Source organism: Lagenorhynchus albirostris, chromosome 1 (assembly GCF_949774975.1).
Source record: "Lagenorhynchus albirostris chromosome 1, mLagAlb1.1, whole genome shotgun sequence".
In the NCBI taxonomy this organism is placed as follows: Eukaryota; Metazoa; Chordata; class Mammalia; order Artiodactyla; family Delphinidae; genus Lagenorhynchus; species Lagenorhynchus albirostris.
The window spans coordinates 158,128,213-158,143,418 of record NC_083095.1 but is presented as its reverse complement, the minus strand read 5'-3'; the positions used below and the strand labels follow the sequence as shown (position 1 = coordinate 158,143,418).

The following is a 15,206-nucleotide window of genomic DNA, read 5'->3' as shown; positions in this document are numbered from 1 at the left end:
CCAAGGAGAAGCAGTGCAAGCCGTCCTCCTGCCTCTCTGGAAACAACCCCGGCTGTTTATTATGAGATGCAGTTGTCATGGTGATGAGTGGTCGGAGGGAGTTAGAGAAAATGTTGGCCTGGAGGGAAGGGTCGAGCCTGTGGAAGCTTTGGGGAGAAGCTGCCCTTGTACGTGGACCTGAGACCTTGTGTTGCCTGTGGTCACCACGTGCTGTGGCCCCACACTGAGTTGTCTGGGAGATGGTGTAGGGCACTGACTTCCAGCCTGGATTCCCCTGGCCAAGCCCGAACTGTGTCCCCCAGAAGGGATACCTCTTCCATTTGCCAGGGACACCCAACACAAGGCCAGTGGCGGTCCTGGTGTTGCCGTTTCCCACTATGTATTCAGCACCTTGATGACAGTCTGTTGCCCCATATGATGGTCCTCTTTCTGCCAGAAAAATTAGGTCCTAGCCCCATCTGTAACATTTGTAGAAGGAGTGTTATCTTAGTACTTTTGGGCTGCTAAAACAGAATACCATAAACTGGGGGACTTAGAAACAACAGACATTTACTTCTTAGTTCTGGAGGCTGGAAGTCCAAGATCAAGGCACTGGCAGATTTGGTGTCTGGTGAGAACCCACTTCCCTAAACAGCCATCTTCTTTTACATCCTCACGTGGCAGGGGGGGCGAGGGAGCTCTCTGAGATCCCCTTTATAAGGGCACTAATCCCATTCATGAGGACCCCACCCTCATGAGCTCATCTAATCCTAATCACCTCCTAACAGCCCACCTCATAATACCATTGCCCTGGGGGTTAGGTTTCAACATATGAATTTTGGCGGTGGAGGGTGGGGGACACAAATACTCAGTGTGTACTAGGTGTGGTTGACCCTGTTTTCATTTTTCAGTTGATTGGTTGGTTTCTTTGGGGTTTTTGGAGATTCCTGGTGCCTGTTCGGCTCCTTGTAAGGCAGTGCAGGCCTTCAGGAAATGAAGTTTGTGAACTCAGCCTAGGGACGGTCACCAGGTTAGAAATTTCGCAAACAAGAAGGTAAAATACTGATGTGCTGTAAGTGGATCTTGAAATTGGGAGGGGTACAGGACAGCAGAGGGTTGTCTGGGGCATGTCCCACATTAGAGCCTTACTTAAGGCAGACGGGAGCACCCTTTGAGGTGAGAGACCCCTTTGGACATTACAGGAGGTTTCTCCTTGTGTGTCTTGTCCACAGCGGGAGGTGCAGAGCCAGTAGGGCTGTGGCAGGAGCCCATTAGGAGTTCGGGAAGAAGCCTGGCTCCAGTGGGACCCTGGCAGGAGTGACCCCTTCAGGCTCAGCCCTGCAGGAAGGGGCGCTGTCTGCTCAGCTCGGGTAGCATGGATCCATGGGGGATAGATGACACCTGATAGGAGAAGGATGGGGCCAGACCTGAAAGGAGGGCTGTGATGGGTGGAGCAGGGGGCCCCAGAGCCCTGCCTCGGGACAGACCAGAACAGCGGGGCCAGGTCAGGGCCCACCGGCGCCATCTGGGGGCTCACGGGGCTTTGGGGTAGGGGCAGTCCTTTGGGCTTCCAGCAAAGAAGAGGGGACAAAGCAGACATCTGACCCTCCTGGCCCCAGCTGTGCCCTGCACCCCCTCTGCTCCGGGAAGGCCTCATTTCTTCCTGTGGGTTGAGCGAGCCCAGATTGCTCTCGGGATGTGGCACAAATCTGCCCGGTCCTTAATACCCAGCCAGCTTTGTCCACCTCCTGTCTGAGCCTCCCCTCCATGCCCGTGGCCTCTGAAGCCCAGTGGTACCTGCAGTCATGGAGAGGATGCTCAGCTAGAATCCCTGGTCTGCCTGGTGCACAACCCCCCTGTTCCCTTCAGGGCTAGGACGGTGGGCCTGGGTCTTTTCATTTTTCTCTAACCCCCGCATGGAGATCTAATGAAGTCACAGGCCATGACAGTGACAGTCTAGGGCAGGGAAGACTCGACACATGGCTGTGCTGCCTGAGCCTATGGGTACCTGGCCATTCCTGTCCACACCTGGAGCCTCAGTCCTCTTACCTGTAAAGCAGGAATGGGCACATCCATCTCATATGGGAAAGGATGCGATCAATAATGTTACTTATTTATAAATAAACATAATGTAAATTTAAGTATAATGTATAATACGTATGTTCATAATTTATTTATTTGTAAATAAAACTTATTAATGTCATTGGCATCATCATATTGTTACTGCTTGATGATTTATTTCCAGAAAGTTCTGGAACTTGACTTAAGATGCTGGCTCACCAGAGCCTCCTTTGGGGTTTGGACAGTGATTTCAGTGCTTGGATCTGGAGAGATCTTCTGTATAGTACAGGGCACTAAGTAGAGAAAATATACCTAAACTTTAAATTTTGTTCATTGAAGTAAGAAGAATTTTGGGTTGATGTCTTCCTTAAGAGAAGACTTATGATATGTCCTTGGGGCATTTTTCCTCTAGTAGTAGACTGACTAATTTGCATTAACTAAGGAATTTAGATTTTTGAATTTGCATTGAACTGAGAATTTAAGTTTGTTAGAAATATAATTTTAACCCTTGGACACTGTTGTTGGGAATGTAAAATGGCTTAGCTGCTGTGGAAAACAGTATGGTGGTTCCTCAAAAGATAAAAAATAAAATGACCATAGGATCCTGCAGTCCTACTCCTGGGTATATATATATATATATATATATATGTATATATACCCCAAGAATTGAAAGCAGGAACTCTGAGAGATATTTGTACACCGGTGTTTGTAGCAGCATTATTCACAACAGCCAAAAGGTGGACGCAACCCAGGTGTGCGTGGACTGATGAATGGATAAACAAAAGAGTGGTCTGTATATATGGTGGAATATTATTCAGCCTTAAAATGGAAAGACATTCTGACACCTGCTACAACAGGGATGAACCTTGAGGACATTATGCTCAGTGAAGTAAGCCAGTCACAAAAAGACAAATCTTGTATGACCCCACTTGTACGCACTCCTTAGAGTAAATTGATAGCGGGAACTGGTGGTTGCCGGGGGCTGGCGGTGGGGTGGGAATAGGGAGTTAGTGTTTGATGGGGACAGAGTTTCCGTTTTGTAAGATGAACAGAGCTCTGGAGATGGATGGTGATCGTTGCATAATAATGTGAGCGTACTTAATGCCACTGAACTGTACACTTACGAATGGGTAAGATGGCAAACTTTCTGTTATATGTATTTTACCACAATTAAAAATAATAATAAACAAGAAATTAGAAAATATGATTCAAGTAACTTTTTAGAAGTATAAAAGTATACATATTATTGGCAGAAAAGTTAAATTATATCTGTATGCACACACACATACCTATATACACATGCATTTTACAAAATTGTATCATATTGTATCTCCAGTTTTGTGTCTCGGTTTATTTTTCTTTTTTTAAATTTAAATTTTTATTTATTTTTGTATTTTTATTTATTCTCACGTGTGAAAACACCATCTTTGTCTTTAACTTCCCGGTTTCCAGGTTTGCAATGGTTTGGAGCAGCCGAGGAAGCAGCAGCGCTCTGATCTCAATGGCCCTGTTGACAATAACAACATTCTAGAGGTAATTTTTCCAAGGAAGAGAGTTCTGGCCCAGGGCCCTGATGTGGGAGCTGCCCACCCTGTCTTCATGGGCTCACCCTCTCCACCATGTTCTTGTCCCACCCAGTGCCTGGGGGAGGGGGGGGTCCCATCAAGCAAAGCCCGGTGGCCCTGCAGGACGAGGAAGGGAAGACCCTTTCCTGTTGACTCAGACCCACACCACAGTGTGCCCATGTGTTGCCTTTGGTGCGTGGGGGTCATTGGTGCTCCCTGATTTGACAGAAACTCATTCTATCCCATTATCTGACAGTCATGTTCTAAAACAGGATTACTCAGGGGTGGCACCATTGACATTCGGGGCCAGATCCTTCTTTGTTGTGAAGGGCTGTTCTTTGCACTGCAGGGTGTTTAGACACATCCCTGGCCTCTACCCACTAGATGCTAGTAGCAGCCCTCCTCCCCCAGTTGTGACAACCAAAAATGTCTACAGAAATTGCCGTATGTCCCCTTGGGGACAAAAATCACTTGGGTTGAGAACCACAGTTCTAAACCAACAATGTGGTTTTAAAAAACAATCCCATGTAAACTTTCACTGCCATGATGGGGAGGTTATTAGAATGAGGCCTTAAGCAAGTTATTTCCCTTTTCTGGATAACATGGTTTGGATGAGATTTTCTAACTTGGATGAAATAACTGTGGCCACCCATGCAGTGGCGTCTGGTCTCCTTCCTTGCTTTTAAAGATGTGCCTGGAAATTCTCATGCCCACCAGTTAGGGAACCACTGGGTATATTCCTTCTAGCAGTGACATGCTAATCTGGGTTTAGCTGATGGCCTTTTGTACCCCAGGTTTTCCATGAGAATTGGTTACATGTACCCCATCCAAACATCATGGCGCCAGAAAGACACTGGTTTGCTGTAAGGAGCTGACTTCTTGGGAAGACCAGTCATGATTAATTAATTACCATAATTAATTACCACCATTAATTATGGTAATTAATCATCTTAACCTAGATCTTATGGGCCAACTACTTAAACCTATTGTGTGTGTGTTTTCATATTTCCTAACAGACGAAGAAGGTGGCATCATTTCCAAGTTTTGTGGCTGGTAAGTGACTGAATTTTCTCTCTTAGGGGGCAGCTGACATATTTTTATGTCAAAGCAAATGGGACTTTGACTTTTGGTTTTCTCCCACAAAGCTTGTGTAGAAAACACACCTTCAAGGGGAAGGCAGTTCTACAATAAGGCAAGGTGCTCGGCCCCACGTCTTCAATGGGAGGGGAGAAGATCCAATTGATTAGGGAACAGGAGACCATCCCATTTAATTATACTTTCAGTAATGGCCTCACACATGACACGATGATTGAATTAATAGATTGAAATGTCTCTGTATAAGCTGCTAATTATGATCTAACACTTTTGATTGGGGTGGATATAATTGCATCCAAATTTAGACTGCTAGTTTTTTTTTTTTAAGACTCTTCATTTCCTTCCACTCTCCTGTCTCTTTTGAGGAGGTTAATATTGTATTTTAACACTCAATTAAAAAAAAAAACAACCCAGGGCTTCCCAGGCGGCGCAGTGGTTGAAAGTCCGCCTGCCGATGCAGGGGACACGGGTTCGTGCCCCGGTCTGGGAAGATCCCACATGCCGTGGAGCGGCTGGGCCCGTGAGCCATGGCCGCTGAGTCTGTGCGTCTGGAGCCTGTGCTCCGCAACGGGAGAGGCCACAACAGTGAGAGGCCCGCGTACCGCAAAAAAAAAACACAAAAAAACCCAGCTGATCTGTTCTGTGTCACTTTTGGTGTGGGGAGCACTCCTGCTTGGCTGTTGTCTGAAGGGCATCAGGGAACCCCCGGCAACTCCTTTAGGATGCCCTCCAACCACACGGTAAAGAGCCTCTTAAAAGTAGAATCTTTGCTTTGCCAGGAGGCTGATTCCTGCTCTTGCTAGTGGGTCACAATAAACAATGTGAAGTTTATTAATTCTTTCAATAAGCTGGTAATTGATTTTTATGAATATTTATGCGAGCAAGGTAAATTAATCTTCGGAAGTAAATGACTTCAGACTTTCGCTACCCTGGTTTTCTTTTTCAGTAAAGAACTAAAAAAACCCGGGAAACTGAAGCCCTCAAATCCCCTTTCAAGGGACTGACTGGTTTAAATCAGGCTAGCCCAACTCAAACTGGTTAAAAGTGAATTCACTGGCTCAACCCGGTTGCAACTGGTTCCACGTTATACTGGCTCGGTGTTGTTCCAGCTGGATAAAAACCAGTTTTGAACTGTCGGAACCAACATTACACAATTCCAATAGCCTTGACCCCACTTTGACCGATTCCAGTAGGCTCAGATGGATTTCGCTCAGCAGTTTACATGTGGTTTGGGGTACATTTTAGCTGGTTCAGACTGGATCACACTGGTTTTCATCAGGTCACAGTAGATGATGATGATCCCAGTCCAGCCTGCTAGTGTGGTTGTTCCAGGACCCGGGGACTGGCAGGACCCAGCATCTCCTTCATAGGGGAGGATGTGGTACATCCCAGCTCCAGTCTCCTTGGTGATCAGGATGCCAGGATGGGGCTGTCCCAGTCCACTGGTCTGGCGATGGAGGCTCTTGTGGATCCAAGAAGCTCACTTGTCTTTTGTTTTGTTTGCCTGCTCCGCGCGGCTTGTGGGATCTTAGTTCCCCGATCAGGGATTGAACCCGGGCCCCCCACAGTGAAAGTGCCGCGCTCTAACCACTGGACCTCCAGGGAAGTCCCGAAGCTCACTTTTCGATGTATTTCATGGCGCCATTTGGGCAGGACTCCCTCAAACTGTCTGGGGGGATGGTTTGCACATGAAGCTCCCCTGGCTTCAATCGGCCTCACACCTGCAGGGAGGGGCGGGGGAGGGACCGGGAAGCAGAGCGTGTGCCTGGGTGCCCCGAGTCGGACTTCCAGAAGACTCCCCGCTCTGTACCAGCTGACTGTTCTAGACCAAATCAAAACAGCTGCCTCCAACCAACCCAGACTGGCTAAGGCTGCTTGTGACCAGCTCAAACCAGTGTGGACCGCCTTACTTGAGAGTGTCCTATAGAAGAGAAGCCCTTCGACTGTTACGAAAACGTAGCGATCTTAAAGCAAACACACACCCCTTCATAGCAGAGGATTCATATTCAACAAAGACTTGAAGGACCAAAAGGCTGACTCAGGAACAGGAAGAGATAATGATGAAACACCCTAGGATGGAATGAATGTGGGGAAACCACCCCCAAATTAGACACCTTGATCAGTTAAGAAGGCATTTCCGTGCACCTACTGGGAGCTTGTCCAAACAGGGAAGCTTGTTGTGTACTGAGGTCCAGAGACGAGTGGCTCCTGGCTCCATGGGTTTGTGACCTGTTGAAGGGGATCGGCCTTCTCCTCGGGTGGGTCAGCTCAGCCCCAGCCGGTGTCCGTATCCTTCCGGACACCACTTCCTGTTCCGGGCAGGAAGCAGAGAGAAAAGGGCAAAAGTCCACACCAGCCATGGTAGAGATGGGAGAGATGGTGACTGCGTCTCGATGGAAGATGCATCTTTGCGGGGTACAAAGCTTTGGACTTCCCATGGAGGGTACCTTGTAACCGGGTGTATCCCTCGAGGGGCCCCTGGAAGCTGTACCCATGGAGTGAGTGTAAGAGGTGTTGTCTCCTGGGACACTGGGACGGCTCCACACACCCTCCCTGATGGGCGTTTCTTACCCTCGTGCTCGAGGCGAGCGCTTGGGCGGCTGTGTGGACGCCGTGTGGACTCTCGGAAGAATCCAGCCGACAGACTGTGCTTCCTGCCTTATTCCCTCTGAGGAAGCAGCCCCACGTCTGGTTGAACTTAGGAGCCCTCATGACTCTGAGTGTTTAGTTGAACCTTAAAGTCCCTGATGACCTCTTTGTCTCCCATCGGCCAGAGATGTGCCGGTGACTGCACCCTGAACCTCAGGCTTGCCTGGACCACTGGGCCTCCAGGAAGGAGGGGAGCAGGTCTGGAGAGGGGGCTGGAGGGGATGTGCCCTCGGTGTCGGCCACACCCCGTCTGGCAGGCGAGCATTCCAAGTGCGGGGGAGTCTTCAGGCATGTTGGGCCTTGAGGCCCGAGGTCTCAAGGGCTGAGAAGACCCACTGTGACCTTGAGGAGGAGTGGGCCTTCTGCCAGCTCTTCACTGCGGGAAACCTTCCTGGAGCCTTGATGAGGGCGAGCCTTCAGTCCCAACTCATGCCTTACTTCGCATCCTGTGTTGTTAATAATAATGAAAGATGATCGTTGACAGTTCCAGTGATGCCGTCTTCACGTGTCTCAGGCGCTGGGTGTGTGGCAGTCCCTGTGCTGGGCCCTGTGCATCTCATTCACGTCAGCCTAACTCACAGGTTAGGAAGCAGTGAGGCTCCTCCGAGCCCCCATGGCTGCCGAAGGGCGGAGCCTGGCCTTGGACGCACGTCTGGGTACTTGACAGCCCGCCTTCCTTGCCGAGCTGGTTTCCTGACTCCCTGATACGCCTTCATTCAACACCGTCAGTAACGGGCCAGATAGTCCTTGTCAGCGCTACTCGGGCCCGGCACGGCACTGATGCCTTAACCATGCTGACTCGGTGGCCTCCTAACAACCCCCAGGGACGGTGCTGCCACAGATGAGTAAACCGAGGCTCAGAGAGGGCGCATGGCCAGGTGGTCCCTGCACAGCCGGGATGGGAACCGGGCTGGGGTCTGAACTCGCCGCGCCCTGCTGTACTGTCCGAGCAGCCCGCCGGGTGCAGCAGGAGTGGGGCTGCCTTCACCTGGTGCAGATGCACAGCTCCAGTTCTGGGGAGCCCACTGAGGATAACCTTCCAGATATCAGAGCTGCTGGCCCCCCTCAGGCTCGGAGTCACCAAGTCATTGAGGGAAGAGCCCCCCCGGTGACCACCGTCTGTGGGAAGACGCTGGCCCTTCGGACCCTCTTGGTTTGGAAGGTTGACACTGCAGGGTACCTGTGGAGGGTGGACCCCTGCACAGAGCTCTCCCACCGTCCCGTGGGGAGGCATCCCAGGCGGCAAGGAGTAGCAGGAACGCCAGGATGTTCCCTTCCGCGGGCCGTGGAGGTGGCAGCGTGCGTCCACGTGGGCCAGAGGGTCACCTGCTTCTGAACGAGTATATGTGAAAGTCTAGCTTTTCTATCAAACCAGACATGTGCTTATTAAAACCCAAAGTCTGGTGCTGGTCTCGGGCAATGGAGCCCCACAGCAGCAGCTTCAGCACCAAACAAAGGCTGATAGATGGTGTTCTGTTCCTCACACTGCTCTCCCCCGGTCCAGCAGCCAAGGCTCCCGTGAGGTGTCCTGGACCACCCACACCCCACCAAGACCCTGGGCTTGTGCTCAGATGCCGCTGGTCCTCCAGTCCGGGGCCCCTTAAAGGGGTCCTTACACCCTGTTGTCTGAACCTGTCAATGTCCCACCGTGGGTGCTGGGAGATCACGGGGGCCTCATTCCCCGACTTCCAGACCTTGGGATGCGCTCACCTCACACCTTCCCTCTCTAAGGGGTCCTCACAGTGGTGATGAAGCCACTTGGCTATATTCATACACTGGGCACTTCAGACCTGAGCCTTGGTTTGCTCTTAAAGTAAGCAATTGGGGTGAACCTGTCCACATAAGACTCCTGAGTTGAAGGCAGCTCTCACCTCCTCCTTGTCAGCCCGTGACAGGGGCAGGGCTCCGGAGCCCAGAGCAGGCCTGGGTGGACACGTGGGCCCCCTGGGTCCAGGGTGCTATTGGCCGGAGGGTGGGAGTCAGAAGAGAGCGGAGCGTTCCATAGATGGCTTAGGAAAACCAAAAAGACTCCTCCTTGTTAGAAACAAACAAAACCATGTGAGATCTTGTCTCCAGTATTCTATTTGCTCAGCATGAATAGGGCTTGGACCTGTTTTTAAATGGGAACATTTATTCACCAATAGAGGTTTGTTAAACTTTCTGTGAATAGTGCTTGGATCAATCCAAGAGCCATAAGATTGAAAAATGATCTCTACCCTGGAAATCCCTGTGGTACCTTCCTCTTTTCTGTCTGCACATCCCAGACCCCTAATCCCTCTCTGCAGTAGGAGCCGTTGTTAAATTTCCTGTGAATCCTGCCAGAAATTTCCTGGACATATATAAGACTATACATAGAGCTTTTTATTTATTTTTTAATATTTTATTGAAGTATAGTTGATTGTAGACCTTTTTCTTAAAATAGATACGGGCCACATGGGTCTGCACGTAGTTCTCTCACTTCTTGGTAGATTCCACTTCTTGATAGATTTCTTGGTAGAGACAACAACTATAAATTCACCTAATTATTCAAGTGCTAACACAGGAGTCAGTGACGTGGCCCTAGGATGCCCTACGATGGGGTATTATTAATCAGCCCCCTCTGGACTGATGGTTACATGGTTTCCACTCTGTGTAGCGCTGAGCAGCCTCGTGGGTGCTTGTGATCAGGTGTGAGTTGAGTTCTTTTCTTTTCTTTCTTCCTTTTTTTTTTTGGTTGCATTGGGTCTTTGTTGCTGTGTGCAGACTTTCTCTAGTTGTGTCGGGCTAGTCTTCGTTGCGGTGCACGGGCTTCTCATTGCGGTGGCTTCTCTTGTTGTGGAGCACGGGCTCTAGGGGCGCGGGCTTCAGTAGTTGTGGCGCATGGGCTCAGTAGTTGTGGCTCGCAGGCTCTAGAGCGCAGGCTCAGTAGTTGTGGCACATGGGCATAGTTGCTCCACGGCATGTGGGATCTTCCCGGACCAGGGCTCGAACCCGTGTCCCCTGCATTGGCAGGCAGATTCTTAACCACTGCTCCACCAGGAAAGTCCCATGGTGTGAGTTGTTTTGGATAGAGCGGGGATACAGGTTCCTGGATACTTCCTGGATAGAGCGGGGTTACAGGTTAGCATCACGCCTGCTTGGATAAAGATGACCAGATTGCTTTCCCAAGAGGCAGAGAGAGGTCACATGGCTCTCCGTCATGTGTGAGCATGTGGGTCACCTGTACTGTGTGCCATCCCCCTGTTTGCTCTTAGCCCCAGGCTGATGGGTGGAAAGAGGTATCTTGGTAGTTTCACGTGCATATTTTCCATCAGAAGTGAATCCCAGATACCATTTTCCTATGCTTATAAGCTGTTTGTGTTTCTTTCCCTGTGCATTGCATGTTTATTTCCCTTGCCCATCCCTCTATCAGATTTTTGGTATTTCTTATTTATTTGTGCTGTTCTTTACATATAAAGGAAATTAGCCCTTTGATTTATATTGCAAAAGTTTCCCCCAGGTTACAGTTGTCTTTTGAATTTCTTTTTGTACATTTTAAAATTTGCTGAACATTTTATGTAGTCAAGTGTATTCATCTTTTTCCTTTGAGGTTACTGAGTTTTTGAGATTAGTATGACCTTCACAGTCCTAAGATATTTTGAAGATAAAGTTTTCTTCTAGAGCTCTTATGATTTTATTTTGAATTAATTAAATATTTGATTTATTTGGAATTTACTTTTGTATATGGATCCAGGAAAAGTTACATTGCAAATGAGACAACTAACCAGTTGTGCCAAAGCTATTCAATGAATCTTTTTTTCCACTGGTTTGAAATGCAGCCTTCATCATACATGAAATTTGCCACGTACGTGTAGGGCTGTTTCTGAATCTGTTACACTGATTTGCCCACTCAGGTTCCCGAACCAGGCTGCTTGCTTTCCTGGATTTATACTGCATTTTATTCCCTGGTACAGCTAGTTCTTCCCCTTGCCACCATCATTCCTGATCACAAATTCCCTGGATCCTCTCGCGTATTTATTTTTCCATAGGAACTTTAGAATCAGTTTATCTAGGTATGCAATAAAAATTCCTATTGTTTTTTTACTTTGGCATGCCATGCATTAAATTTATCTATATAGGGGAAGTGTCAGCTTTACAATATAGAATCTTAGCCAGAAAAGGACTTATCTTTCCATTTATTCAAGCTTGTTTATCTTCATCAATACAATTTTTTTTCGTAAAAATCCAACACACATGTTGTTAGTTTATTCCTTGGTGTTTTATCCCTTTTATTGCTTTTGTAAATCTTAGCTCTTGTTTCGTTATTTTTTCTAACCTATTACTATTTGTAGCTACAAAGAAAGCTATTGATTTTTTAATATATTAAATTTGGAACAGCTGCCTTAATGAATTCTTTTCTTTTTTGAGTAGATGTTTAGTTGTTTTCTTGGATTTTTCTTGGTACACAGTCATGCCGTCTGCAAATAAGAATGATTTTTGCTGCTTCCACTCTTGTTTTCTGTTACTTTTTCCTCTTGTCTAATTTATTGGGTAGAATACAAGGAACAATGCTCTAGAATAGTGATTCCTTTTAAAATGATGCCTTTTGGGGAGATACATCCTTTTAATTTTTTATCATAAAAAGTTTCAAACGTATACAAAAGAAGAGAGAATACTATGATGAGCTTCCTGTGTCCTCAGCTTCAGTCTCGACCTGCTCACGGCCAGTCTTGCTTCCTCTACATCCCCACCCTCTCCTAGATTATTCTAAAGCAAACCTCAGATCTCACTATCCTCTTTAAATGTTTCGAATATGTATCTCTAAAAGATAGGAAGTTTGTGTTTAAAGATACTGCAATACTATTACCACAACTAAAATCAAATAATCATTTCTTTGTATCATTAAATCCCCAGGCCGTGTTTGCCTTCCCCCAGATTACAGTGTGCTTATCTGTATGAGGTTCAGACAAGGGCCATGCATTGAGATCAGCTACGTGTCCCATTCTCTTATGCGTCTTATTTTATAGGTTCTCTATCCATCTCTCTTTTTTCTCATTTACAATATTTTTGTTGCTGCTCTTGTAGAAGAATCTGTATCATTTGTTTCATGGAGCGCCCTGCAGCCTGGATTTTGCTGATTGCATCCTCCTGGGGTTATTGCTGTAAAATGTTGGGTGTTTAGATAAAGAGGCTTGATCAGATTTAGTCTGGTTGTTTTGGGCAAAAAACCCCAACCGTCATAGGTATTGTGTTTTTCCATCAGGCGGCACAGGCTGGTTCTTTGTTTCTCTCTTTGTAATATTAGCAACCATTAATGATCATTGTCTGGATCCAGTAATTGATTAGAGGTTGCAAAATGATGGTGTTCTAGTTCCATCCTTTCTCATTTCTTCTTGATTATCTGGAGTTTTCCTCTGCAGAGAAACTTGCCCTCGTCAAATATTCAGTTACCCAGAGTACAGTTCATATAGGAAAAGCTAGTTAACTACTTGATTCCTTCTCTTTATTTAAACAATTTTAAATTAATAAGTTTCCCTAACAGCCTCTACAGATCAGCACCATCAGGCACTCTGGGGTCGAAGCACGGTTGGCGTGTCACACTGCGTCGTGGATGTTATCCTTATTGGCGTTGAGGTTGTCCTGTCTTTGGCCAGTGGGAGCCTCCCGAGGTTGCTTCCCGAGTCCTGTCAACATGACCCCTGTCGTCTTTGGTAGCTTCCTGGCTTTCTGGTTTGACTAGATATTCCAGGCTCATCTTAAACACCTCTCGATTGAGGACTAGGACAAGTTGTTTCTAACAGGAGCCCTGGGAACTCGTACTAAGAGACTATAATCTGCTCACTGTGGGTGCTCATTGCGACTGATTTGGTCAGAAGGGTAAGAAATGTATCTGTGGTGGGATGGCTCCCAGCCCCACCTGCTGGTATTTGTGGCCTTGGGTAACCTCTCCCCTTGAGAGCAGGTTGGACTTATTGACTCACTTCTAGTGGACAGAATATGACAGAAGGGATGTCCTTCCCAAGATTAGGTTACCGAAAGCCTGTGACTTCTTTTCTGCTCTCTCTTGCTTGCCTACTCTGCCACGTCGTGAGTGGCTCTGTCAGATAGATGCCCACGTGGGGTCTCTGGCCAGCAGCCCTATAAGTGAACTTGGAAGTGGATCCTCTCCTATTAAGATGGCTACAGCCCTGATTGTCATGGTGACTCCAGCCTTGAGAGCGACCTTGACCAGAGGCACCCAGTTAAGCCACACCCAGATTCCCCACCCACAGAAACTGAGATAATAAATGTGTATCATTTTAGCTGCTAACTTTGGGGATAATTAATTACCCATATGTATATATAAGTAACTAATATTCTGTATATTTTTAAGATAAAATACATCATGATTCATACTGATGCTTTGCTAGCACTATAGGGTTTTTTACATTTGTATCTTCCTTTTCCTAGGTCCCAAATCCCCAGTCTCAAGGTCACCAACATAATTCCGCATTTGTTTTATTCCACTAATCATACAGCAGTCACAGAATAGCAATACCAGTGTCACCGAGGACACTGGATTACAGTATAGATACAGTAAAGATTTGTTTGCACTGACTTTTGTCTTTAGAGTATAGCTCACAAGGGATGTACCAGCAAATCACTGCATTTGACAATCATTGGGAATGGTTCTTCTCTTTGTGATTAGGTCATAACTGGATACACATTTAGATTCATTTTTCTTTTACATCTTAGGAATTTACTTTTTAAAATTTAATCTCGTTTTGTAATTATATAAAGTACTTACATGGTTCAAAAATCAAACATACAGGGCTTCCCTGGTGGCGCAGTGGTTGAGAGTCCGCCTGCCGATGCAGGGGACACGGGTTCGTGCCCCAGTCCGGGAAGATTCCACATGCCGCGGAGCGGCTGGGCCCGTGAGCCATGGCCGCTGAGCCTGTGCATCCGGAGCCTGTGCTCCGCAACGGGGGAGAGGCCACAACAGTGAGAGGCCCGCTTACCGCAAAAAAAAAAAAAATCAAACATACATAACAGCGTATATGCACAGATATTCAGTTCCTTTCCCTATTACCCCTCTCCCCTCAGTCCTTTCCTCCCACTGCAGATGAGCATTTTTGACATTTCACATACTTTTCTTATAAGCATATCTTCCCCTTTCTTGGATAATGAGTTGGGTAACCCCCGTCTCTCCATCCTGCTTTTTTAACTTAATCCTGAATCCTGGATGTGATGAGTTCCACGCTACGCAGGGCAGGGCAGTGTGTGGAGGACTCTGCTGCTCCAGAGACCCGCCCGACCCCCGTGCAGTTGGATGTTCCCTCTGCAGGAACATTGGGGTGGTTTCCAGTTTTTTTGCTGTTACAAATAGGGCTGCAGGAAACGACCTCATGCATACGCCTTTTCCTATTTTTGCCAGTTTTTGTATTCATCCTGCTTTTTCTGGGAAGGAGTTCTCGTGGGCAGATTTATGCACTGTATCAGGTTTGGCTTTGACTTTGGCTTTTTTTCCCTTGACTCCCTGTTTTTGAGTCGCTTCCTCCCAGTGGTCAGTGACTTTATCTCCAGCCAGTGTCTAATGCTCCGCCCTGTGCATCCCTCAGCCCTTTCCTCAGTGATGCTGCCCCCTGCCTGCAGACCCAGGCGTGGCCTCTCCCCGGGAGTGTCCCATGGTCTGGCTTTCAGACAGCGTCTTCTCTTTTACATCAGCCTTACAGGATCACCTTTACCCTTGCACGGCTTCTCAGAGGCACCGCCCTGGCTGTGTTGGGGCGTCTGGCTCTGGAACAGGCTGATGTGGTGGGCAAGGTATTGGGGGCAGGCAGAGCCCACTCGGGGCCAGACACCACCCCCGGGTCTGCCCAGTCTCATGTTCCTCCCTCTTGCCTCCTCTCCCTGTTC

At 47.6% G+C, this 15,206-nt stretch overlaps 1 protein-coding gene across 1 annotated transcript in view; it reads left to right on the top strand.

Annotated features, from left to right (window-relative positions):
- Positions 1-15,206, top strand: part of APBA2 (amyloid beta precursor protein binding family A member 2) — a 103,990-nt gene that overhangs the window by 55,752 nt on the left and 33,032 nt on the right. The window contains exons 3-4 of the mRNA XM_060156904.1: positions 3,493-3,573; positions 4,622-4,658. Of these exons, the coding sequence (XP_060012887.1) occupies positions 3,493-3,573; positions 4,622-4,658 (118 nt within the window). The remainder of the gene's footprint in view (positions 1-3,492; positions 3,574-4,621; positions 4,659-15,206) is intronic.